The 27813-nt window shown below is 37.5% G+C and overlaps 1 protein-coding gene across 4 annotated transcripts in view; it reads right to left on the bottom strand.

The window, feature by feature from the left end:
* The window catches only part of elmo2 (engulfment and cell motility 2), a 62583-nt gene that overhangs the window by 29743 nt on the left and 5027 nt on the right, over positions 1 to 27813 (bottom strand). For 3 of the 4 annotated variants that reach the window (XR_013195029.1, XM_077204518.1, XM_077204520.1), the window contains exons 2-12: positions 22247 to 22326; positions 18971 to 19011; positions 17749 to 17821; positions 15621 to 15671; positions 10487 to 10656; positions 9161 to 9260; positions 8407 to 8558; positions 8097 to 8175; positions 2672 to 2722; positions 2161 to 2283; positions 1212 to 1331 (exon numbers count right to left, since the gene is read on the bottom strand). Coding sequence is in view for 3 of the 4 variants with exons in the window: in XM_077204518.1 (XP_077060633.1) it covers positions 1212 to 1331; positions 2161 to 2283; positions 2672 to 2722; positions 8097 to 8175; positions 8407 to 8558; positions 9161 to 9260; positions 10487 to 10656; positions 15621 to 15671; positions 17749 to 17821; positions 18971 to 19011; positions 22247 to 22324 (1038 nt within the window). In the remaining variant the exon portion in view is untranslated. The remainder of the gene's footprint in view (positions 1 to 1211; positions 1332 to 2160; positions 2284 to 2671; positions 2723 to 8096; positions 8176 to 8406; positions 8559 to 9160; positions 9261 to 10486; positions 10657 to 15620; positions 15672 to 17748; positions 17822 to 18970; positions 19012 to 22246; positions 22327 to 27813) is intronic. The other variant, XM_077204519.1, reaches the window with a different exon arrangement.

The following is a 27813-nucleotide window of genomic DNA, read 5'->3' as shown; positions in this document are numbered from 1 at the left end:
GTTAGGGCATTAGACGCTTATGTCCACAGAGCTGCCCTGTGGAGGAAATCAGAACAACTTTTTGTATGTTTCGGGCCACCCAGGAAAGGGTGTCCGGCGTCTAAACAGAGAATGAGCAAGTGGGTGGTTGAGGCTATCTCACTTGCTTATGAGTCGGCTGGCCAGCCTTCACCTTTGGTTGTCCGAGCTCACTCTACCAGGAGTATGGCTGCTTCTAAAGCTCTTTTGTCGGGGGTTTCCCTGAGTGATGTTTGTGATGCGGCTGGATGGTCTTCACCGCATACTTTTATTAAGTTCTATGACCTAGACTTAAGCTCTACCCCTGGGGCACAGGTGCTCTCGTCCTCTGTGCGCTAGTCTCACATGACGGTCATTTGGTCCTATGGCGACGTGGGTATTCGCGTTCCCGCAGCGTTTGACGCAGCTCGAAGTTCCCTTGAAAGGGAACGTCTCGGTTACGTATGTAACCCTAGTTCCCTGATAGGGAACGAGACGCTGCGTCGCTCCGCCATACTCCCGGCACTCCCGTTAGCGCTTCCTTCAAGCCTATCAGAAGCTAATGCGCTTGTGTTTTTGGGGTGCTTTATAGTTTCCTGGTCGATGACGTCACCCGCCTATGACGTTTCATCTCTCCATTGGGCTGATTCCATACGTGCTTCATGACGCACAACGCAGGGGCGTTCCCGCAGCGTTTGACGCAGCGTCTCGTTCCCTATCAGGGAACTAGGGTTACATACGTAACCGAGACGTTTTGCATCATTCAATTTTTGTATTGTATATTTGAGTATCTTTAACCTTGGCATTTTTATGTTTTTTTTGTTTTTGTTCATGTTATGTTATTGATGTTAATGCAATAAAAAATAAATAAATAAATAAATAAATAAAAAACTTCAACACATCACTTTCACTGATCCATCGTTAAATAATCACATCACACACACTTCAACACATCACTATCACTGATCACCATTAAAACATCACATTACACACACATCCACATATCACTATCATTGATCATTAAACAATCACATCACACATCACTATCACATCATCCATCATTAAATAATCACATCACACACATCACTATCACTGATCATAATTCAACTATTAGATCACACAGATCAGCATCTGTTTTGGAAAGGAAATGTAATTATCTCTTGTGATTAAATAGCATCTTTTAAATGACAACAGAAAGAGCAAACGTCACTCACGCTGAAGCCCAGCATCTTGTAGTCTTTAGTGTAGATGGTTTTTCTCTTCTCCGTGCCGCCCGGATCACTGTCTCCTTCAAATGCGATTCTTCGGAGTTCAAATATGATATCTCTCTGTGTCTGAAGAATTCAAGCATACATAATTCAAGCAGTGTGAAGGTTATAAAATAAGTATCTTGGAAAACGCTGAAAACAAATCAGTAATGTTTTGCTTTTCATGCCATGAGTATGCTGGCCAAACAGTAGATATGAGTGAATTTTAAAGTTTATATAAGGGATTTTCTAAAGTCATTCATGTTCAATTGTTACCAATGTTCAAATGTTTATTGTTTCGCAAAATCATAGTTCTAACAAACATTCGCACACAGCATCACAAAATGTTGTGGTTGAACTTCAGCTCTTGACATGTTAGTCTTATTTGTATGACATGTGGACTTGCATATGATCTTGCATATGAATTCAGATATAAATCTTACTGTAAAACATACATCAATGGCCAAATGTCATTAAACATGAAAATGAATTAAAGCAGATGATTGGTACATATATGGGTACATCAAGACCTGAGTTTATATGCTTATCTGTAATATTTTCATAATATGCATGAATACTGAATACTTTCACATAAAGACTCAGGCATCCGTCATGCACATTAGATGCCATTTAACACCAATTCACTTCAATCATACATGTTCTCTCAGTTATGGCAAGCTCTCTAATTTTAATTCTAACTAGTAACAATTTAATTGCAGAGCTCCATAATTAAAAATTAATGGAAGTCAATGGAGACATATGACTAGTAAAAAATAATTTGTAGAGCTCTCTAATTTAATTCTTACTAGTAAATGCAATTACGACGAATAATGCTCGGTACAATTTAAGCTAAAACGGATTGCCATACTCAATTAAACTTAATGACGTGTGAATCATTTTCAGACATAAAACTCGCCTGGTCATTGGGGTCCATTTTGGTCATCATGCGTTCCTCCAGAAGGTTGAAGGTCAGAACTTGCAGCACGTAAAGCTGATGTGCCATTTCAGCTTTGACGGGCCGATTCCCACGGATGATGTGCTGGGAAACAGGTTGTCAATGCTGTTACACACACAGGTGTTTCCTAAACAACACTCTCATTATCACACTGTTTCTAAACCACTATCAACTGTTCATCCTACACACACATCTACTAGGAGGACGTTCTGTGGTCTTTCGAAGAATGAAGATCTGATCTGTATCCCATCAAAAGATGCTCATCAATTCAAAACGCTCAATCAAATGAAATTAATGAAATAAAATCAATCAACCAACTGCTGTTTGCTGGATTTGTCACTAGTGATATCTCCAGTGATTTACACCATCACATTTGGATCTGTTTTCTGTACAACTAATAGCAGAAAATGAGTGGAAAAGTGAATCTGATGCCATTACCTGCAGATCAGAGCTGCAAAAACCTGACACTTACATTCAGTATGATGCCACGCAGGTGTTTCTGTGCCAGTGTACTTGCCATCTCCTGCCATAAACACACACAGAGAGTCACATCAGTTTGTGAATGTCTAAATCAGACTCCGAACTGCAATAAATACACAACCAACTGTGAGAAATGAGAATGTTTTGAGAGCATCCAACAAATTGGTTGAGTGAATGAATCAATGACTCATTCATAAAGACAGTCACATGTTTGGTTCCTGAATGAATCAGAGCTAACGAACCAATCCGTTGGTGAATTAATGAACTGTTATATCAGGACTAATGCGATGCTGCTTGCTTTATCAATCAGATTTGAGTACTGGAAATATTACTTATACACAATAGATTATTAATTATACTTTGAATTCGCTGTTACTATGTGTGATAATTTCCTACAATTCTGTTTTCTTTTCATGTTGTTCTCTGTCTGACTATAATAGACTTTTCTTTCACAAACACAGAATACTACAAATCTGCCTGTCAACTTTTATTGATAGAAACGTATAGGGTGTGTTTTGTAGTTCGGTTCTCTTCTGACTTAACAGATATAGAATAACTTTATAATAGAAGTCAGAGAGTTAAAACTGACCCTGTTACAAGCTGTGTTGTGTTGCATAAGCAAATAACCAAGTCAAAAACATGTTACTTTTACACCTCACTTAGTTCACACCAAGAATGATAACTATAAAGATAACTATACTGATAAATATATTAGCGCCCATACAAGCGAAAGATATCATTCTGTTTATTCTAAACACGTGCTGCAGTTTATGGCGTCTGTCGCTTTAAATGCTTGTGCTCTTTAAATCAGGATGGATTCTGATTGGCTGTTTAAGTCCCCCTGTGGTGAATATCAAGCTTTTAATGTTGTTTATATGTCTATGTGGTGTTTTTAATATGCTTTAAGACAAACCATGTGTAAATTCAATCATAAGTCGACAGCATTGCTGAGTATTTTCTCCTTAAAACTGCAGTGAACCAAAGAAAGTCTCAAAAACACGGTTTGAAATCGCTGGTGTTTCTGACGTCACAAACTACCTTGTAACCAATCAGATCAACGTGTGATCGTCAACAAGTGGATCTCTGAGTGAGTGAGTGGATGCGGGGCTCATTTGCATATTCATAGAACCACATATACTAAATGAGGCAAGGGTGTAGAGTTACATTCAAGATATTTTAAGGCATGAAAACATTTTTTTCAAGGAAAAAACATTTAAATATGTAATTTTAGTGGTCAAAGATGAGTTTTAAGGGATTAAATTATTGACTAGGGGGAGTTTAATAATAATAATAATAATACATTTATTTATAGAGCGCTTTCAATCAAAGTGCTTTACAAAAAGAATATAGTTAAAATACAAACAGTACAATAACAATTTAAAATCGAGACATCCATACATCCATCCCACCCAGCGCACAGGGGAGCAGGGGGCTGCAGCCAATCACATCCCACATTAACGAAAAAGGCGAGGTACACTCCAGACAGGTTACCAGTCCCTCGCAGTACATCAAGACAGTAAAAAGTAATACCACTATACAAAAACATCAAAGATAACTGAACATTTAGGACTCATACGCAGCAGTGAATAAGTAGGTCTTAAGCTTTGATTTAAAAACCTCAATCGAACATGCCAGCCTTATATCTGCCGGAAGACTGTTCCATAGTGTTGGAGCACAAAACGAAAAGGCTCACTCACCAACCGTTTTCTTCCTAACCTTAGGTACAGTCAGAAGTCCTGTCCCGTGGGAGCGCAGCAACCGTGTAGGCACATAAGAATTTAAAAGATCAGACAAATATAATGGTGCAAGGCCATTCACTATTTTGTATGTTAACAACAAAACCTTAAAATCAGCTCTAACCTGAACAGGGAGCCAATGCAGTGAGGCCAGCACCGGAGTTATATGCATGTATTTAGATGATCCAGTCAGAATACGAGCTGCAGCATTCTGGACCATCTGCAGACCTCGCAAACTTTTCTTAGGCAGCCCCGGGAACAGTACATTACAATAATCCAGCCTAGATGTAACAAAGGCATGGATAAGGGCCTCCGCATCTTTCAGTGCCAATATTGATCTAATCTTTGCGATTTTTCGGAGATGAAAGAAGGCTACTTTGGTCACCTCTTTAATATGCAAATCAAATGACAGTGACCGATCGAAAACTACCCCAAGATTCTTTACTCTATCCTTGCACTGAATGAACGAATCATCAATGGATAGAGTAAAATTGTCATACAAATGACCTAATTTAGTTGGTCCAATAGCTATCATCTCAGTTTTTGCTGAATTGAGTAACAGGAAGTTAGCTGATAACCAGCTTCTCACAGCAGCCAAGCAAGTCGATAACTTAACCGAATCAGATGCATTTCCTGCAATAACTGGCATATATATTTGTAAATCATCAGCATAGCAATGAAAAGCAATCCCAAAAGAACGAATGATTTGACCCAATGGCACTAAGTATAACGAAAATAACAGTGGACCAAGGACTGAACCCTGTGGAACCCCGTGCTGAAGAGGGAAAGGGTCTGAAAATGTGTTATTATAAAACACACATTGAGATCTCTCTGAGAGGTAGGACCTCAACCACTTAAGCACCTGAAAAGATGGCGCCGACTGTCATGGCATGCCGTTTCTCTATTCCTGTTTTGGTCTTATCCTCATTGTTTATGCCATTTATTTTGCTTCTGGTAGCGTCTCTGCTGGTGAGTAGCGCTAAATCGTCGCTGGTTTATGGGCGCCAGGCACTATTCGATATTTGGGATTCTTTTGGGAGACTTTCCAGTGTCGAGGGTGGAAATGGTGCGGGTCTGCCATTTTTCCTGGTCGTGGTGCCAGAGGAACTTCGCCGCCAAGGCGCGGCTTTCCTGCCCCGGGTCAGATCTCTCGGGAGACGTCGACGTGCTCGCGGTACACGCTCTGGAAAGCGTGTTAAGCTAAAAACATTGCTGAGGAAGGACTTATATGGACCCGATTGTTGGTATGCTTGCATGCTATGGGTATCTGGATTTGGTGTATCGGCAGCGGTGTGTTCAACCTGTTTGCCCGGCGCGCCCAGCGTCCGATCAGCTGTTGCGACCCTATTGGGTTGAGAAGAGGCGATGCAGAGGAGGCGGTGTGTGTGTGAATAACCTGCATGTATTGGATTGCAATATGTCATCGGCCGCTGGAGAAATAAAGGTCCAAATGGGTCTTCTGAACGTCTGGGCATGTCAAACAAGACATTTGTTCTTTGCGAACTTTGTGACTCCCATGCTCTAGATTTTATGTTCATAACCGAGACATGGATGCGTGAGGGTGATGAATCGCCCATGATTGAACTTTGTCCTCCTAACACCAGCTTTTTCAACACTCCGAGACTGTCTGGAAGAGGAGGGGGGATCGTCTCACTTTTTAAAGACAGTTTTAAATGCAAACAGATTTTAAATTGTGATCTTTATTCTAGTTTTGAATCGCAGCTTTTTACTATAATTAAACCTTCTGTGGTTTTGATTGCTGCTATTTATCGTCCACCTAAGTACAATGACAATTTTATTTTTGAGTTTGCTGACTTTTTATCTAGGTTCATTTTGCAGTATGAGAGGATTTTAATTGTTGGTGATTTTAATATCCATATTTGTTGTGATGATAAGCCATTAGTTAAAGACTTTTTAAATGTTATTGACTCTTTTAGTTTCACACAATTTGTGTCTGATTCTTCACATCAGCATGGTCATACATTGGATTTAGTGCTAAATTATGGTTTGTCTGTCTCAGTTAATAATATCAGTGCCCTACCAATTTCAGATCATTCGCTGATATTATTTGACATGTTTATCCCTAATTCAATTAGTATGGGGAAAATGGTGCAGAATACAAGGTTATCTCGTTATATTAGCACTAATGCTACTTGATCTAACTCTGAAACTACCAGATGTGATGGATCCAGTTTTTAGCCAAGCTTTTTCGGTGGACTGTCTAGCAGATAACTTTAATGGTGCACTCCGGGACTTGTTGGAGTGGGTAGCCCCTGCCAAGACACGGAAGTGTTCTCCAAAAAGTCATACACCTTGGCTAAATGATGAGTTATTGACTCTCAGAAAGTGCTGTATAAAAATTGAACGTCAATGGCGCCATACTAAGCTTGAAGTTTATTACAGTGCATGGCATGATAGTCTGATCACCTATCAGACTAGGATGGCTACTGTTAAGGGGGCCTATTTTTCTAATGTGATTACGAATAATAAGCATAACCCTAGACTTTTATTTGAAACTGTTAATAGACTTACACAGTGTCAGCAGCCAGTAAATAGTATCGATTTGTCAGCACATGATTTTATGATGTATTTTTATGAGAGAGTTAATGACATCCGCACTATGATACCCCAGTCTGATGTTGGGGGTTTAGACTGCGCTATCACAGAATCATTTTCTGCTGGAGAGGCCTACCTTGAGTTTGAGCCGATTTCCTTAGCCGAGTTGACTAAAATTATCGTATCTGCAAGAGGGACCACTTGCTCCTTGGATCCTTTGCCTGCGTGGGTTGTTAATGAATTATGGCCAACATTAGGACTGTTATATGTTTTAGCTGTATTAAACCTTTCGCTCTCCACAGGAGTTTAATGTTTTTATCATTCATCAGCAGGAAAAAAAAGTTCTGAAAGTGATTCGAACGATATCATTCCTCTCTGCCATTATTGTTAAAGTTGTGCTGCGAACTCAGCTATTCTTTTATAATTAGAAAGATTTTTCAAACTATATCTTTATCGTTATAGTTATAATCCTTGGTGTGAACTTTACTGTTATCGGTAACACTTTATTTCGATAGTCCACTTTAGACATTCAACTAACTATAAGTAACTTTGCAGCTAAATGTCAACTGACTGTGATTAGAGTATTAGTAGACTGTCTGCTTAATATCAGCAAACACTTTATTTTGTTGGTCCCCCAACAGATATTCTACTGACTATAAGTAACTTAGTAACTACAAGTCAATTTGTTCTCCTAACCCGAACCCTAACACCTAACCATAACCTAACAGTCTACTGACAGTCTTCTACAGCCTACTAATACTCTAATGACAGGTAGTTGACATGTAGTTGAAAAGTTACTTATAGTTAGTAGAATGTCTAAAGTGACTATCGAAATAAAGTGTAACCCTGTTATCTGTTAAACATGTGAATGACAGTGTGTGGACGTTCCTACTGTGAGCGGATCTGTTAACAATGACTGAGGAGTGAGTTGATTAGTGTGTGTGTGTGTGTGTGTGTGTGTGTGGTCGTTTGTGTGTGTTTGTGTGTGTGTGTGTGTGTGTGTGTGTGTGTGTGTGTGAGTGTCTGTGTGTGAGTGTGTCTGTGTGTGTGTGTGTGTGTGTGTGTGTTTGTGTGAGTGTGTTTGAGTCTGTGGGTGCGTGTGTGTGTGTGAGAGTGTGTGCTCACCTGTCGCCTGTCCTCTGGTGTTTTGAGGAACAGGGCGTTGATGAGAGCGATGGCGTATGTCTGGATCTCCTGATTGGACCTGAGGAGTTGATGACACACACACACACACACACACACAGTTAGAGGTATCTTGCTCTTGGATTCCAACACTTCTGGACTCTAGATGACGTCTCACTGTCTGGAGCTCTGGAGGGTTTTACTACACAGCTCGCCACGTTCAGTGTGTGTGTGTGCGTGCGTGCAGGAGAGAAGCACATGACCTGCGCTGCTGTGAGTGTGTGTGCGTGTGTGTGTGCGTGTATGTGCTCACACTTGCAGGTGTGCGATGAGCTGAGCCACAGTGATCTCCTGCGCCACGCGCTGGTACAGGCTGTGGCTGTTGAGCACCATACTCTCCAGGATGGCCAATGAGCGCTGAAGAATGGACACGTCCACCATGGGCTGGTTCACGTAACAAGCAATCTGTCACACACCACACTCACATGACTATCACATGATATAAACACTGGTCTACCAGGCAATGTAACTAAAAATCTTCAAACAAGAAACATCCAACAAATTGGTTGAGTGAATGAGTCAATGACTCATAAAGACAGTCACATGTTTGGTTCCTGAACATATCAGCGCTTTCGAACCAATCAAAGTTGGTAAATGAATGGACTCTTCTATCAGCCCTAATGCAATGCTGTTTGACCAATCAGATTTGAGGACTGCACTGCAAAAATGCTTTTCTTATTTAGTATCTTAGTCTTGTTTCCAGTCCAAATATCTAGAAATTGTTAAACCAAGAAGCATTTACTAGATAAGTAAAATTATATAAGAAATTCTATCTTGTTTTCTGATCCAAAAAAAAAAAAAAAACTTAATTAAGTGAGTTTAAATAAGTTGCTTATAACAAGTAAAATGATCTGCCAATGGGGTAAGAAAAATAATCTAGTTTTTCATTTGAATTAAGATTTTTTCATGTTTTAAGCAAAAACTCACTTAATTTAGATTTTTTATTTTAGGTTGAGAAAGGCTTCTTTAGAAAGAGTCAGACCTGTTAGAGTTTGTGTTTTACTTGCCTGTTTGATGAAGGACATCGAGATCAGATCCCAGGACACGATACCGTGATCCATGAGCTCCAGAAACGCTGTGAGAGTAAAGGCCAACATCTCCCCAAAACTACACACAGAAAACACACACGTGAAAGCACTGAAACACACACGTCTCTGAAACACACACTGAAATGAATCATACTTCTTCAATCTCCTATATAAGATGACAATCAACCACTAGCACAATTTTAAACAATAATGAAGGATATAGTTTTAAATGAACATTCAAAGGTTTGGGATCGGTGAGATTTTTAATGTTTTAAATAGAAGTCGTCTTCTGCTCACCAAGGCTGAATTTATTTAATTAAAAATATGAACAAACAAAAAAAACAGTTATATTGTGAAATATTATTACAATTTAACATAACTGTTTTCTATGTGAATATATAGTAAAATGTAATTTATTCCTGTGATCAAAGCTGAATTTTCAGCATCATTACTCCAGTCTTCAGTGTCACATGATCCTTCAGAAATTGCAAAAAAACAAGCTTTTGTAACATTATACACTACTGGTCAATCAATAATAAATCAATACTTTTATTCAGCAAGAACACATTAAATTGATCAAAAGTGACAGTAAAGACATTTATAATGTAGCAAAAGATTCCATTTCAAATAAATGCTGAACTTTTGAACTTTTTATTCATCAAAGAATTCTGGAAAAAAATTTGTCCACAACTGTTTTCAACATTGATAATAATCATAAATGTTTCTGGAGCATCAAATCAGCATATTAGACTGATTTCTGAAGGATCATGTGACACTGAAGACTGGAGTAATGATGCTGAAAATTCAGCTTTGATCACAGGAATAAATTACACTTTACTATATATTCACACAACTCTCTCTCTCTCTTACTCTCTACACACTCTCTCTCTTTCTATTTCTCAGGTAACATTTTACAGATATCCTTGGTACAATTAATGGTATAAGTTATCATCATCTCATACATCTATTTTAAGTGTAACCATAACCATATTTTGTCATTAAACCTTTTCAATTACAAATTATGTGCTAACGAGTTTGGCTTTGGTATTGGCTACTAATTGCAATACAATATTGTCACTCTCTATAGCCACGCTCTCCCACATATTTAGCTATTGTAACTGCGCTTATTTCCGTCGTTGGTATAAGTAGCAGTGGGTGGTGATAGACAAGAAATGTACAGTTTTCTACAATCTAGCTGACAACGTTTCTTTAGTCATTCGGCAGTCTTGCAGCCTGAACCCCTGTAGGAAAACCACCCTTACAAGTCCATCAAGCTCATCGTGTGTGTGTGTGAGGGACACTGACTGTGTGCCGCTCTCCACGAGCCGTGCCAGCGTCGCCAGGCCCTCCATGTTGATGAACTCTGCGGCGAATGTGGGGTCAGCGGAGAGTTTGGCTAACTCTTTCAGCGCCTCCAGACGCGCGTCGATCCCGTGAGACTGGATCCGCTCCAGCAACTGTCGAGCTGCTCGCATCTAACACACACACAACAGTCCCGTCAGGATCTCGAGCCCTCACACTGTGTCCTGCTCTGATCTATGGGAATCTACACAGTCAACTCACCTTCATTTATACAGTGCTTTTAACAAAGTAGATTGTTTCAAAGCAGCTTTACAGTGATAATAGGAAATTACAGTAACAGAGATTGTTTTGGCTTTACAGCAGCTCTAGAATAAAGTTATTGTCCAGTTAAAGTTAGTTTTGATTGATTCACTTCCGTTGCAAAGATCATTAGTTATTAACTTAGGGGCCACTAACACGACACCGTTCTAACAGAAAACACTTAATGCGATCCGACCGCTCATTCACACAACAACAGTATTTAGTGTAATGTAGTGTAGTGTAACAACAGTGTTTGGTGTAGTGTAGTGTGTAGCGTAACAACAGTATTTAGTGTAATGTAGTGTAGTGTAACAACAGTGTTTAGTGTAATGTAGTGTAGTGTAACATAAGTATTTAGTGTAATGTAGTGTAGTGTAACAACAGTGTTTAGTGTAGTGTAACAACAGTGTTAAGTATAATGTAGTGTAGTGTAACAACAGTGTTTAGTGTAATGTAGTGTAGTGTAACAACAGTATTTAGTGTAATGTAGTGTAGTGTAACAACAGTGTTTAGTGTAATGTAGTGTCGTATAACAACAGTATTTAGTGTAATGTAGTGTAGTGTAACAACAGTGTTTAGTGTAATGTAGTGTCGTATAACAACAGTATTTAGTGTAATGTAGTGTAGTGTAACAACAGTATTTAGTGTAATGTAGTGTAGTGTAACAACAGTGTTTAGTCTAATGTAGTGTAGTGTAACAACAGTGTTTAGTGTAATGTAGTGTAGTGTAACAATGTTTAGTGTAATGTAGTGTAGTGTAACAACAGTGTTTAGTGTAATGTAGTGTAGTGTAACAACAGTGTTTAGTGTAATGTAGTGTAGTGTAACAACAGTGTTTAGTGTAATGTAGTGTAGTGTAACAACAGTATTTAGTGTAATGTATTGTAGTGTAACAACAGTGTTTAGTGTAGTGTAGTGTAACAACAGTGTTTGGTGTAATGTAGTGTAGTGTGTAGTGTAGTGTAACAACAGTGTTTGGTGTAATGTAGTGTAGTGTAACAACAGTGTTTGGTGTAATGTTATCGTAGTGTGTAGTGTAACAACAGTGTTTAGTGTAATTTAGTGTAGTGTAACAACAGTGTTTGGTGTAATGTAGTGTAGTGTAACAACAGTGTTTGGTGTAATGTAGTGTAGTTTGTAGTGTAACAACAGTGTTTAGTGTAGTGTAGTGTGTAGTGTAACAACAGTGTTTAGTGTAATTTAGTGTAGTGTAACAACAGTGTTTATTGTAATGTAGTGTAACAACAGTGTTTAGTGTAATGTAGTGTAGTGTAACAACAGTGCTTAGTATAATGTAGTGTAGTGTGTAGTGTAACAACAGTGTTTAGTGTAATGTAGAGTAGTGTGTAGTGTAACAACAGTGTTTAGTGTAATGTAGTGTAGTGTGTAGTGTAACAACAGCGTTTTGTGTAATGTAGTGCAGTGTGAACTGTAACAACAGTGTTTGGTGTAATCTAGTGTGTAGTGTAACAACAGTGTTTAGTGTAATGTAGTGTAGTGTGTAGTGTAACAACAGTGTTTAGTGTAATGTAGTGTAGTGTAACAACAGTGTTTAGTGTACTGTAGTGTAGTGTAAAAACAGTGTTTAGTGTTATGTAGTGTAATGTGCACTGTAACAACAGTGTTTGGTGTAATGTAGTGTAGTGTGTAGTGTAACAACAGTGTTTAGTGTAATGTAGTGTAGTGTAACAGTGTTTAGTGTAATGTACTGTAGTGTGTAGTGTAACAACAGTGTTTAGTGTAATGTAGTGTAGTGTGTAGTGTAACAACAGTGTTTAGTGTTATGTAGTGTAATGTGTACTGTAACAACAGTGTTTGGTGTAATGTAGTGTAGTGTGTAATGTAACAACAGTGTTTAGTGTAATGTAGTGTAGTGTGAACTGTAACAACAGTGTTTGGTGTAATATAGTGTGTAGTGTAACAACAGTGTTTAGTGTAATGTAGTGTAGTGTGTAGTGTAACAACAGTGTTTAGTGTAATGTAGTGTAGTGTAACAGTGTTCAGTGTAATGTACTGTAGTGTGTAGTGTAACAACAGTGTTTAGTGTAATGTAGTGTAGTGTGTAGTGTAACAACAGTGTTTAGTGTTATGTAGTGTAATGTGTACTGTAACAACAGTGTTTGGTGTAATGTAGTGTAGTGTGTAGTGTAACAACAGTGTTTTGTGTAATGTAGTGTAGTGTGAACTGTAACAACAGTGTTTGGTGTAATGTAGTGTGTAGTGTAACAACAGTGTTTAGTGTAATATAGTGTGTAGAGTAACAACAGTGTTTAGTGTAATGTAGTGTGCAGTGAAAGTACAGTGTTTAGTGTAATGTAGTGTAGTGTGTAGTGTAACAACAGTGTTTAGTGTTATGTAGTGTAATGTGTACTGTAACAACAGTGTTAGGTGTAATGTAGTGTAGTGTGTAGTGTAACAACAGTGTTTAGTGTAATGTAGTGTAGTGTGAACTGTAACAACAGTGTTTGGTGTAATGTAGTGTGTAGTGTAACAACAGTGTTTATTGTAATGTTGTGTAGTGTAACAACAGTTTTAGTGTAATGTAATGTAGTGTAACAGCAGTGTTTAGTGTAATCTAGTGTAACAGTGTTTAGTGTAATGTACTGTAGTGTGTAGTGTAACAACAGTGTTTAGTGTAATGTAGTGTAGTGTGTAGTGTAACAACAGTGTTTAGTGTTATGTAGTGTGTAGTGTGAACTGTAACAACAGTGTTTGGTGTAATGTAGTGTAATGTAGTGTAGTGCAGTGTTTAGTGTAATGTAGTGTGTAGTGTAACAACAGTGTTTAGTGTAATGTAGTGTAATGTAGTGCAGTGTTTAGTGTAATGTAGTGTAGTGTGTAGTGTAACAACAGTGTTTAGTGTAATGTAGTGTAGTGTGTAGTGTAACAACAGTGTTTAGTGTAATGTAGTGTAGTGTGTAGTGTAACAACAGTGTTTAGTGTAATGTAGTGTAGTATGTAGTGTAACAACAGTGTTTAGTGTAATGTAGTGTAGTGTGTAGTGTAACAACAGTGTTTAGTGTAATGTAGTGTAGTGTGTAGTGTAACAACAGTGTTTAGTGTTATGTAGTGTGTAGTGTGAACTGTAACAACAGTGTTTGGTGTAATGTAGTGTAATGTAGTGTAGTGCAGTGTTTAGTGTAATGTAGTGTGTAGTGTAACAACAGTGTTTAGTGTAATGTAGTGTAATGTAGTGCAGTGTTTAGTGTAATGTAGTGTAGTGTGTAGTGTAACAACAGTGTTTAGTGTAATGTAGTGTAGTGTGTAGTGTAACAACAGTGTTTAGTGTAATGTAGTGTAGTGTGTAGTGTAACAACAGTGTTTAGTGTAATGTAGTGTAGTATGTAGTGTAACAACAGTGTTTAGTGTAATGTAGTGTAGTGTGTAGTGTAACAACAGTGTTTAGTGTAATGTAGTGTAGTGCAGTGTTTAGTGTAATGTAGTGTAGTGTGTAGTGTAACAACAGTGTTTAGTGTAATGTAGTGTAGTGTGTAGTGTAACAACAGTGTTTAGTGTAATGTAGTGTAGTGTGTAGTGTAACAACAATGTTTAGTGTAATGTAGTGTAGTGTAACAACAGTGTTTAGTGTAATGTAGTGTAGTGTGTAGTGTAACAACAGTGTTTAGTGTAATGTATTGTAGTGTGTAGTGTAACAACAGTGTTTAGTGTAATGTAGTGTAGTGTGTAGTGTAACAACAGTGTTTAGTGTAATGTAGTGTGTAGTGTAGTGTAACAACAGTGTTTAGTGTAATGTAGTGTAGTGTGTAGTGTAACAACAGTGTTTAGTGTAATGTAGTGTAGTGTGTAGTGTAACAACAGTGTTTAGTGTAATGTAGTGTAGTGTGACAACAGTGTTTAGTGTAATGTAGTGTAGTGTGTAGTGAAACAACAGTGTTTAGTGTAATGTAGTGTAGTGTGTAGTGTAACAACAGTGTTTGGTGTAATGTAGTGTGTAGTGTAACAACAGTGTTTAGTGTAATGTAGTGTAGTATGTAGTGTAACAACAGTGTTTAGTGTAATGTAGTGTAGTGTAACAACAGTGTTTAGTGTAATGTAGTGTAGTGTGTAGTGTAACAACAGTGTTTAGTGTAATGTAGTGTGGTGTGTAGTGTAACAACAGTGTTTAGTGTAATGTAGTGTAGTGTGTAGTGTAACAACAGTGTTTAGTGTAATGTAGTGTAGTGTGTAGTGTAACAACAGTGTTTAGTGTAATGTAGTGTAGTGTAACAACAGTGTTTAGTGTAATGTAGTGTAGTGTGTAGTGTAACAACAGTGTTTAGTGTAATGTAGTGTAGTGTGTAGTGTAACAACAGTGTTTAGTGTAATGTAGTGTAGTGTGTAGTGTAACAACAGTGTTTAGTGTAATGTAGTGTAGTGTGTAGTGTAACAACAGTGTTTAGTGTAATGTAGTGTAGTGTGTAGTGTAACAACAGTGTTTAGTGTAATGTAGTGTAAAAACAGTGTTTGGTGGTTTAAGAACGCAAACCCTGAAATAGGTTTCAAGGTGCAAGCGTTGAAAAATGTAGAAAAATCTCTGGGTAAACTTCAAAAACGCGAATCTATGAAAACGCTGACGGTGTGCCCATGTGTGTTTAGTCTATAGTTGTGTGTGTTTTAATATATATGTGCGCAGACGTGTAGTCTTTCTCTACAAATTGACCTCAACAAATTACTTGTCTGGCCTTAAAAATTCATAATACAGATTTTTTTGTCGCTTCCATGTATCCATGTGAACTGGAATCATTTTGACCAGGTTTTATCAGTGCAGAGGCGAAGGGAAGGAGTGTATGTAGTGTCTCACAGAGAGACAGCAGGAGTGTGTGACTGTCACACTCACAGGAGAGATGGCCAGGCGGAGGATACTGCCGTTCTTCATTTCACTACGACTCTGAAAGACAAACACAGATTATATCCATTAAACTCCTTTGCACAGAGCAGAAAAGCACCTTCTCCAGTTAGAATATTCAATTCACATTTATTTGTGTAGCGCTTTACACAATACACATCATTTCAAAGCAGCTTTACAGAAAATGCATGAGTCCACATTAAGATTTAGAGTGATCTGGGTAACACTTTGTTTCACTGCATCATTGTTACATATGTTACATGTACTAACTATAGTAATAACAGTAAACTGTGCATAATTACATGCAACTAACCCTCAAGGCCTCAACCAAATCCTAATAAAAGTAAGTACATGTAGTGTAGTTACTTAATATTACTTAATATTCAATACTTAAATATATAATTAAACTGTAACAATGACACCTTAAAATAAAGTGAAACCAAATAAAGTGTAACCGTGATCTGTTATCAGAGTTATGTATTTCAGAAATGTATACAAATCACACAGTTAGCTAAAAATAGATTAATTTAACAATGTAATAATTTAAGGGAGAAACAATGAGCTTGTTCAAGTAATGAATACTTGTCTGTTGACAAATGATTATGACATAGAAAATTGTAGCATTAGTGTATGTTGATTCAGAGTTTGTGAATAATATTTATATGTTATGATGATTAAATAATGATACAGAATATTATGTTTTTTAGCACCAATTTAAAAAGTATGACTAAACAATGATCAAATAACATCAACTCATAGTTCTCAGTCATGTGACTGTCTCAAATGATGAAAAAATAAAATATGTGTACAAAATTCAAGATGTGGGCTCTTGTGATCCATATACGACTGTGGCGAACAGGACGGCCGAGGGACGTGAGAGAACGGCGCGAGGCCGGTGGTGCGATTGCTAATGAGCAACACCTGTGAAGCACACCGGTCTCGCATCTCTCACGGAGGAGCGGAAGCATAAAGGAGGAGCGACGACGTTGATGATCGAGAGAGGAACAGGCCTGTATTTTAGTTGAGTTTTGTGGTTTTGTATTTGTGTTTTATTTTAGCCAGCAGTCGTCCGCGAGGGCCTTCTGGCCGTTATGTTTATTTTGGGTAAGTCAGCAGTCATCCGCAAGGGGCTGCTGGCGGTATTTTAGTTTGTTTGTTTTATTTTAATAAAGTTTATTTGAATGTTCGCTGGTTCCCGCCTCCTTCTTCCCTGAACATTGCTACAACAACACCTACTGTAAAATTTCAATCACTAAAAACAGCAGGATATTAACGTGAAAAACACTTAAAAGTCCCCCTGTGGTGAAAATCCAGCTTTTAATGTTGTTTATATGTCTATGTTGTGTTTTTAATATGCTTTAAGACTAACCATGTGTAAATTCATAAGTCGAGTATTGTCTCCTTAAAACTGCAGTGAACCAAAGACAGTCTAAAAAACACGGTTTGAAATCGCTGGTGTTTCTGATGTCACAAACTACCTTGTAACCAATCAGATCAACGTGTGATCGTCAACGAGTGGATCTCTGAGTGAGTGAGTGAGTGAGTGAGTGGAGGCGGGGCTCATTTGCATATTCATAGAACCGCGTATACTAAATGAGGCAAGGGTGTCGAGTTACATTCAAGATATTTTAAGGCAAGGATATTTTTTTTCAAGGAAAAACATTTAAATATGTCATTTTGGTGATCAAAGGTGAGTTTTAAGCAATACAATTATCAACCACAGGGGGACTTTAAAGCACCTTAATGTACTAAAACAGCGATATTAAAATATCAAATTCAGTATAAACCTTATTGATGATGCATACTATACACAGGCGAGCAGATGAACTCAGGATATTAATGCAACATGCTGAATGGTTAAGGTTTTCTTTAAAAAAACGCTTAACGAGAAACTGTTGCATTTATATTCTTGGTTCTTCTGCTCGTCTGTACATAGTATGCATCATCAATAAGGTTTACACTGAATTTGGTCTTTTAATATGTCTTACTACATTAGTACTTAGTACAAAACTGGTAAAAACAAAATGACTGGAGGTCAATGGAAGAAAGCCTTGTTTTGGCCTATAAGTGTGTGACGTCATGTGAAAACGGTGAGTGTCCAGTTCCAGTGGATCTTCACCTGTTCAGTGATGTAGAGCTGCGGCCCGTCAGCGTAACGCAGGGCGAACTGCTCCGATCCCGACAGAGACCATCTACAACAAACACAACACACACTCGTGGCATCTCAGTCACTGTGACCAACAAACACATCATGCACTAAAGACTCACAGGAATTACGCTTCTGCTCAGATATTATCACCTAAACACTGGAGAGAGAACATGAACGCTAAAGATGTGAACAACAATGTTGTTTTTTCATGCACTGGTCAGTTCTGATTCCATAGCATGTCTTTTTTTCAGACTAGCAGAAAGAAAACATCCAAAATACACATTTAAGTGTTTATTTTAGTGCACTTTATCTGTAGATTTCAATTCTGATCCATATCTTTGAAGGCTGAGAGTCAGAAATCTCCACTTCAGCAGCTTTACACACAGACATCCTGTCCTATATATTCTGAAGGATTTTTCATATACAGTATATCATTCACCTTGTTTATACAACATTTTACTCTTGAAAGTGTGGTGAAAATGTTTGTTGTTTCTTACTGTTGTTTCCAAATATAAAAAAAAATCTTACATGAAGATGCATTTACTAAAGTAGTAAAATGCCATAAGATATTATGTCTTGTTTTCTGGAAATAAATCAAAATTAAGTGGGTTTTTGCTTACAAGCAAAATATTTGCCAATGGGGTAAGAAAAAAAAACTTGTTTCTGTTTGAATTAAGATTATTTTTCTTACTCCACCGGCAAATAATTTTGCTTTTTTAAGCAACAAATCACTTAATTTTGATTTATTTCCCCAGAAAACAAGATATATTATCTTATGGCATTTTACTAATCTAGTAAATGCATCTTGATTCAAGAATTTTTAGATATTTGGACTGGAAACCAGACAAAAATACTAAGTAAGAAAAGCTTTTTTTCAGTGTAAAAAAGACAACTTTAACTTTAACGAGAAGTTTGAACCTGGCTTTATCCAATGCTCCGATTTCTGTTGTGGAAATGTATGCAAATTAGTGGACTTTTAATTAGACATTAACTCATTTGCGTGTTTGAACATAAGCTTGTAATGCTAAAAATCATTGCAATACAAACTGAAATTGGAAATTTTTCACAAAATAACTACATTTAGTTTAATTAGCAGTGAGTGAAATAAAACTCAGATTTGAGGTCAGGTTTAGTTCAGGTGTGTGTATTCAGCAGAATGTCAGTGTTTAGCTTTAGCTGCACATTGACTTACCCATCACACACTTCTCTAATGATGGACGCCAGTGGCTTCTTCTGCAACACACACACACACACACACACACACACACACACACACACACACACACACACACACACACACACACACACACACACACACACACACACACACACACACACACACACACACACACACACACACACACATACACACATTACAGACTCTCTGCTGTGATCTCTTTAATCAAACAGCACATGTAGCTTCTGCACAAATACTACAGTAATTACTAGTGCTCCACTGATATATCAGTCTATATTTGCCATTTTTGAATAATCAGCATTGGCTGATCATTTTTTCTGTTTAGCCCATATGTCGGACGCAGGACTTTTATTTTGAAAGTGATGAGAACAGCCACGTTTTTCCACGAGATTTCGACTTGTAAAAAGTGTTCACGTTCTACTTCAACTTGTAATTACTACTCTCTGTCTTGTAGAACGTCACAGGTTTTTATCTTGCAAATTACAATGTTATCACAATTGTTATACTCTTTATGTTCCATTTGTAAGGGATTTATGTTTGCAGCTCCATTTGAATGGAATCTACTCCAAACGAAATTGGAATTAAAACTCTGGAGTCTATGGAACATTTTCTTAATTGCTTAAAGGAATAGTTCACTTAAAAATAAAAATTCTGTCATCATTTATTCACCCTCAAGTTGTTTCAAACCTGTATGAGTTTCTTTCTTCTGCTAAACACAAAGGAAGATATTTTGAAGAATGTTGGAAACCATATTTTTTTTCCTACTATGGAAGTCAATGGGGTCCATTTTAATTTTTAAGTGAACTATTACTTTAACTCTTTCCCCACCAATGACGAGATGTGAACTATTACTTAACTACTTTAACTTTAACTTCCAAATCATCAGTTCTCATTCTCCTAGACCTGTCTGCTGCCTTCGACACTGTGAATCATCAGATCCTTCTGTCCACCCTCTCATCACTGGGCATCACTGGATCTTCCCTCCACTGGTTTGAGTCCTATCTCACAGGTAGGTCATTCAGGGTCACATGGAGAGGCGAGGTATCCAAAGTACATCGACTGAACACAGGGGTTCCCCAGGGGTCAGTCCTTGGACCCCTCCTCTTCTCCATTTACACCACATCACTGGGACCCATCATACAGGCACATGGTTTCTCTTACCATTGCTATGCTGATGACACCCAGCTCTACCTCTTATTTCAACCAGACGATCCCACAGTAGCTGCACGTATCTCTAGCTGTCTGGCGGACATCTCGGCATGGATGAAGGAACATCACCTGCAGCTCAATCTGGCAAAGACTGAGCTTCTTGTTCTCCCTGCCAATCCGTCTCTACAGCACGACTTCACTATCCAGTTAGACTCATCCTCAATCACCCCATCAAGGTCAGTCAGAAATCTTGGAGTAATCTTTGATGACCAGCTAACCTTCACAGACCACATTTCAAAGACAGCTCGATCATGCAGGTTTGCAATGCACAACATCAGGAAGATCAGGCCTTTCCTAACTGAGCATGCAACACAGCTTCTTGTCCAGGCCCTGGTTATTTCTAGGCTTGATTACTGCAATGCTCTTCTAGCTGGTCTTCCATCATGTGCAACTAAACCCTTACAATTGATCCAGAATGCTGCTGCTCGTCTTGTATTCAACGAGCCCAAAAGGGCCCACGTCACTCCGCTGTTCATCTCCCTGCATTGGCTACCACTCGCTGCTCGAATCAAGTTCAAGGCGCTGACACTTGCTTACAGATTGTCCACCGGCTCAGCTCCCTCCTACTTTCACTCGCTCCTACGGGTCTACATCCCTACCAGAAGCCTACGATCGGCCAAGGAGCGACGGCTCGTGGTGCCTTCACAGCGAGGCACAAAATCACTGTCCAGAACATTCTCATTCACGGTTCCATGCTGGTGGAATGACCTACCCACCCTCGTCCGTAATGCAGAATCCCTGACAGCATTCAAAAGACAACTGAAAACTCATCTCTTCCGTGAGCACTTAACATAAAAAAAAAAAACAAAAAAAAAAAAAAACCCTTTCTCTTGAAATCTTCGCTTGTCTGGTTTATGCTACTCCGAGCAATGTTTGAACTTTGTATTCTGAGCACTTCTTGCGTTGTTTTTGCCTCTCCACGATGACTCGCTGGTTTAATCCTCAAATGTAAGTCGCTTTGGATAAAAGCGTCTGCTAAATGACTAAATGTAACTCTTTCCCCACCAATGACGAGATTTTCCGGCAATCCTTGTTTTCACTGTTATACAGTAGGGGAAAATAGTACATTTAATAGTATCTTCTGAAATAGTGTAGCATCTCCAGATCCGGAATAGTTTTTTTTCACATTGTTTTTACTATTAAATTCCCACAGATGAACGGGGGGTTTCCTTTAAAAATGTGTAACCGTAGTCCTTTTCTTCTTGCTTTTATATCAGTACAGTAGTGGCTGATAACTGCATTTACTGTGGTATTTTGACTGAAAATATCACCATAATTCTATTTCTGTATAAAAAGAAAGGAGCATTATGTGCTTTAAGAGGACAATGCATTGGGCAAAATGTCAGCATGTCAAACAAAAGCAATAGCACAAAACAATGCATGTTAGTGGCCAGTGTTGGGTGTAACTAATTACTAAGTAATTAGTTACTGTAATTTAATTATTTTTCCCTTGAAAAGGTTAAGTAAGGGATTACTCTGGGATTAATTTTTCTGTAATTTACTTACAGTTACTTCTGATGTAATTGAGCTAAATACTTTGTATAGACCAATCCGATCTCACGGCAATTCGTATGCATTTTATGAGGTGTCTAAATCGTATGACCTCACTCGTACAAATTAGTACGAATTAGCCATCTTTTAAATAAGTATGAAATGTCATGAGATTAGACTGGTATTAACCAAAACAATTCTATATAAAAACAACAGTGGGTTTAACATCAAAATGTATTATCTTATGTTAAAAGAATGTTAATAATGTAACCTTCTCCCATTAAATTGTTTGGTCAGTTTAAGGATAATTCATGCAATTTTATAGTATTTATTTAAAAGAATTAAAACAGTTTCATGTCTATCCTTATATTATTCAGCTGGTTGAGGTTGATATGGGATTTAGAAAGTAATTAGTAATTAAAAGTAATAAATACTTTTTAGAGAGAGTAAATAGTACAATAATCTAATTACACTGTTGAAGAGGTAATTTGTAACTAGTAATTAATTACTTTTTTAGAGTAACTTGCCCAACACTGTTAGTGATACTAGTATATGAGTAATGAACAATACCTGGTCAATCTCGATGAGTTGCGCGTTTGCACCAGGCCACTCGATGGCCACCTTTACGATGTCCGATGGAGGCGGCATGACTGAAACACACACATCACATCACACACATATCAATGACATGCTTTCTCATATTAAATCTATGGCTTGTTTCTGCCACAGAATAAAACATTTTAAAAGATAATTGTGACTTTTTATCTCACAATTGACTATTTCTCAGAATTGCATGAAATTAAGTCAGAATTGCGTGATATAAAGTCACATTTGCGTGTTAGAGTCCGAATTGCGTGATATAAAGTTGCAATTCTGACTTTTTTTCTCACAATTGTGACTTTATATTACTTTATAACTTTATAACACGCAAATGCGTCTTAATATCACACAATTCTGATTTTATAACACACAATTGCGTCTTAATATCACACAATTCTGATTTTATTACACACAACTGCGACTTTATATCACACAATTCTGACCTTATAACACAATTGCAACTTTATATCACGTAATTCTGACTTTATAACACACAATTGAGACTTTATATCACACAATTCTGACTTTATAACACAATTGCGACTTTATAACACACAATTACGACTTAATATCACACAATTCTGACTTTATATCACACAATTCTGACTTTATAACATGCAATTCTGGCTTTATAACATGCAATTCTGGCTTTATAACACACAATTACGACTTAATATCACACAATTCTGACTTTATAACACGCAATTCTGACTTTATAACATGCAATTCTGACTTTATAACATGCAATTCTGACTTTATAACATGCAATTCTGGCTTTATAACACACAATTACGACTTAATATCACACAATTCTGACTTTATAACACGCAATTCTGACTTTATAAAATGCAATTCTGGCTTTATAACACAAAATTACGACTTAATATCATGCAATTCTGACTTTATAACACACAATTCTGACTTAATATCATGCAATTCTGACTTTATAACACGCAGTTCTGACTTTATATCACGCAATTCTGACTTTATAACACACAATTCTGACTTTATAACACAGTTGCGACTTAATATCATGCAATTCTGACTTTATAACACACAATTGCGACTTTATATCATGCAATTCTGACTTTATAACACACAATTGTGACTTTATATCACACAACTTTATAATACGCAATTCTGACTGTATATCACACAATTCAGATTTTATAACACGCAATTCTGACATTATAACACACTTTGCGACTTAATATCATGCAATTCTGACTTTATAACACACTTTGCGACTTAATATCATGCCATTCTGACTTTATATCACACAATTCTGACTATATAACACAACTGCGACCTTATAACACACAATTACGACTTAATATCACACAATTACGACTTAATATCACGCAATTCTGACTTTAATACAATTATGACTTAATATCATGCAATTCTGACTTTATAACACACAATTCTGACTTTATATCACGCAATTCTGACTTTATAACACACAATTGCAACTTTATATCACACAATTCTGACTTTATAACACGCAATTCTGACTTTATAACACACAATTCTGATTTTATAACACACAATTCTGATTTTATAACACGCAATTCTGACTTTATAACACACAATTGCGACTAAATATCATGCATTTCTGACTTTATAACACACAATTCTGACATTATATCACAAAATTCTGACTTTATAACACTCAATTCTGACTTTATAAAACACAATTGCGACTTTATATCACACAATTCTGACTTTATAACAAGCAATTCTAACTTTATAACATGCAATTCTGACTTTATATCACACAATTCTGACTTTATAACACAATTGTGACCTAATATCACGCAATTCTGACTTTATAACACGCAATTGCGACTTTATATCACACAATTCTGACTTTATAACACACAATTGCGACTTTATATCAAGGCAAGGCAAGGCAAGTTTATTTATATAGCACATTTCATACACAATGGTAATTCAAAGTGCTTTACATAGAATAAATTAAAATAATCAAAAGAAATCAGAATAATTAAAACAGTTTAGAATAAAAGATAAAATACAGAAATCAGAATAATTAAAACATAAAATCAAATACAGTGCAAACAGTTGGACGAACAGTGGCACAGTGCTCATTCAGTAAATGCACAGCTAAACAGATGTGTTTTGAGTCTGGATTTGAATGTGACTACTGTAGGAGCACATCTGATCTCTTCTGGAAGCTGGTTCCAGCTGCGGCTGGCATAGTAGCTAAAAGCGGACTCGCCATGCTTAGAGTGAACCCTTGGTATTTCTAGCCGATGTAATCCTAATGATCTGAGTGATCTGTTGGGTTTATATTCACTGAGCATATCTGCAATGTATTGAGGTCCTAGGCCATTGAATGATTTATATACCAGTAATAATACTTTAAAATCAATCCTAAATGTAACTGGCAGCCAGTGTAAAGACCTGAGGACTGGTGTGATGTGTTCATATTTTCTGGTTCTGCTCAGAATCCTAGCAGCAGCGTTCTGTATGAGCTGCAACTGTCTTATGGTCTTTTTGGGAAAGCCAGTGAGGAGTCCATTACAATAATCCACCCTACTGGTGATGAAAGCATGCACAAGTTTTTCTAAGTCTTGACTGGAAACAAAGCATCTAATTCTTGCAATATTTTTCAGGTGATAATATGCTGATTTAGTTATTGCTTTGACATGACTACTGAAACTAAGGTCTGACTCCAGAGACACACCCAGATTCCTGACTTGATTTTTAGTTGTTTGACCCCTAGACTGAAGGTATGCGTTCACCTTGAGAACTTCATCTTTGTTTCCAAACGCAATGACTTCAGTTTTGTCTTTGTTTAACTGAAGAAAGTTTTGGCACATCCAATTGTTTACTTCATCAATGCATTGGCAAAGGGAGTCAATGGGGCTGTAATCGTTAGGCGATAGGGATAAGTAGAGCTGTGTGTCGTCTGCATAGCTGTGGTAAGCGATTTGGTTATTTCTCATTATTTGGCTCATTGGGAGCATGTACAGGTTGAATAGGAGTGGCGCAAGAATTGAGCCTTGAGGGACTCCGCATGTCATGGATGTCCACTCAGACTTATGGTCTCCTATACTCACATAATAACCTCTGCCTCCTAAGTATGACCTGAACCATTTTAGGACTATCCCAGAAAGCCCGGCCCAGTTTTCCAGCCTGTCAAGAAGTATGTTGTGATCGACAGTGTCAAATGCAGCACTGAGGTCGAGTAGTACCAGCACTGATAATTTGCCTGTATCAGTATTTAAGCGAATATCATTTATTATCTTTATGAGCGCGGTCTCTGTACTGTGATGCGGTCGGAAACCAGATTGAAAATGGTCAAAGTATCCATTCGAGCTTAAGAATTTGTTCAGCTGATTGAAGACAACTTTTTCAATGATCTTGCCTATGAAAGGAAGATTTGAGATCGGTCTATAGTTGTTTAATATGGTCTTATCCAGATTGCTCTTTTTCAGGAGGGGCTTGACAACAGCAGTTTTCAGGGAGGTCGGAAAACTACCAGAGAGAAGTGAGGCATTTACCACTTCTAGGAGATCTGCTTCTAAGCGGTGTAACACATTTTTGAAAAAAGATGTGGGAAGTGCATCAAGGGTGCAGGTTGATGTTTTTAGTTGCTGTACGGTTTCTTCCAAAATTTTGCCATCAATTTCTTCAAAATCAGACATAGTGGCTACTTTCTCGTGCTGTTGTCTGATCTGCCTGACACCAGCGCAACTCAAGGATGAGCCGATCACCTTTCTGATATTATTGATTTTCTCAGAGAAGAAAGAAGCAAACTCACTGCACTTTCTCACTGAGAGCATTTCACTGGGAATCTGGCTTGGGGGGTTTGTCAGTCTCTCTACAGTAGCAAAAAGAGTGCGCGTGTTGTTTATATTGCTGTTTATGATATTCGAGAAAAAAGTCTGTCTAGCTTTGCTTAGTTCCTTATTGAAAGCATGGATGCTGTCTTTGTAGATGTTATAATGGACTACAAGTTTTGTCTTCCGCCACATGCGCTCTGCTTTTCTGCATTGTCTTTTCATATTTTGCACTGCTGTTGAGTTTCTCCAAGGTGCTTTTTGTCTGCCACTCTTCTTCCTGACTTTCACAGGAGCAATATCATCAATTACACTCTTAACTTTTGAGTTAAAAGAATCAAGGAGAAAATCAACAGAGTCAGCAGATATGCTTGGTGTTAAAGATATAGCCTTCATAAATAGTACACTAGTGTTCTCATTTAAGCATCTCTTCTTGACAGACACAGATCTAGCTTCAATGGCAGGAGAGATCAATATATCAAAGAAAATACAAAAATGATCAGACAGTGCTACATCCTTAATAACAATTGATGAAATGTTTATACCCTTACTGATAAGTAAATCTAGAGTGTGTCCACGATTATGTGTGGCTCCATGTACATGCTGAGTCAGATCAAAAGTTTTTAAAACAGTTTTGATTTCTTTTGCCATATTGTTTTCTGCATTATCTATGTGAATGTTAAAATCTCCAGCAATAGCAAAGCAGTCAAACTCTGAGGAAATTGTTGATAACAGTTCTGTTAAGTTCTCAGCAAAAGCTGGAGAGTATTTTGGAGGCCTGTAAACAATGATAAGTAAAATGCGTGGAGCACCTTTTAACACAATACCCAGATATTCGAAAGACGGGTAATTCCCAAATGATATTTGCTTACATTGATAGACATCTTTATAAAGAGCAGCTAAACCCCCACCTCTTCTGACAGCTCTGCAGACACTCATAAAAGTAAAGTTAGGAGGGGCTGTTTCATTGAGGACTGTTGCACTGCAACTTTCTTCTAGCCAAGTTTCATTTAGCAACATAAAATCCAGGTTGTATGTGGTTATTAAGTCGTTGACTAAAAGTGATTTATTTTTAAGTGAGCGGATGTTTAAAAGTGCTAACTTAACAGTCTTACTTTTTGTCCTCACAGCAATCTTAGTATGTCGTGTAATAGGCACCAGATTAGATGGGTTAGCTGTACGGCTTTTGAAGGCCTTAGACTTTCTATCATGTAATCGAACAGCAATAGAAAAAGATACAGGCACACTGGGTTCCCGCTTGTTCTGTAAACATTTGAGAAAGTTATTGTTATCATAGCGGGGACCCGACACATATCACTGAGAGCTGGTATCAGTTGTTTTTGGTTCACCTCGAGCCGCCGGAGGATCATGCAATTATGACTTTATAACACAATTGCGACTTTATATCACACGATTCTGACTTTATAACACAATTGCGACTTTATAACACAATTGCGACTTAATATCATGCAATTCTGACTTTATAACACACAATTCTGACTTTATATCACGCAATTCTGACTTTATAACACAATTGCGACTTTATAACACAATTGCGACTTAATATCATGCAATTCTGACTTTATAACACACAATTCTGACTTTATAACACACAATTACGACTTAATATCATGCAATTCTGACTTTATAACACACAATTGCAACTTTATATCACACAATTCTGAATTTATAACAAGCATTTTCTGACTTTATAACATGCAATTCTGACTT

The sequence above is a fragment of the Siphateles boraxobius genome, unplaced genomic scaffold (assembly GCF_051911475.1).
Source record: "Siphateles boraxobius isolate OS27281-9 unplaced genomic scaffold, OSU_SipBor_1 5, whole genome shotgun sequence".
Classification (NCBI taxonomy): Eukaryota; Metazoa; Chordata; class Actinopteri; order Cypriniformes; family Leuciscidae; genus Siphateles; species Siphateles boraxobius.
Note: the sequence above shows the minus strand (reverse complement) of the source record. Positions and strands in the feature narration are given on the sequence as shown.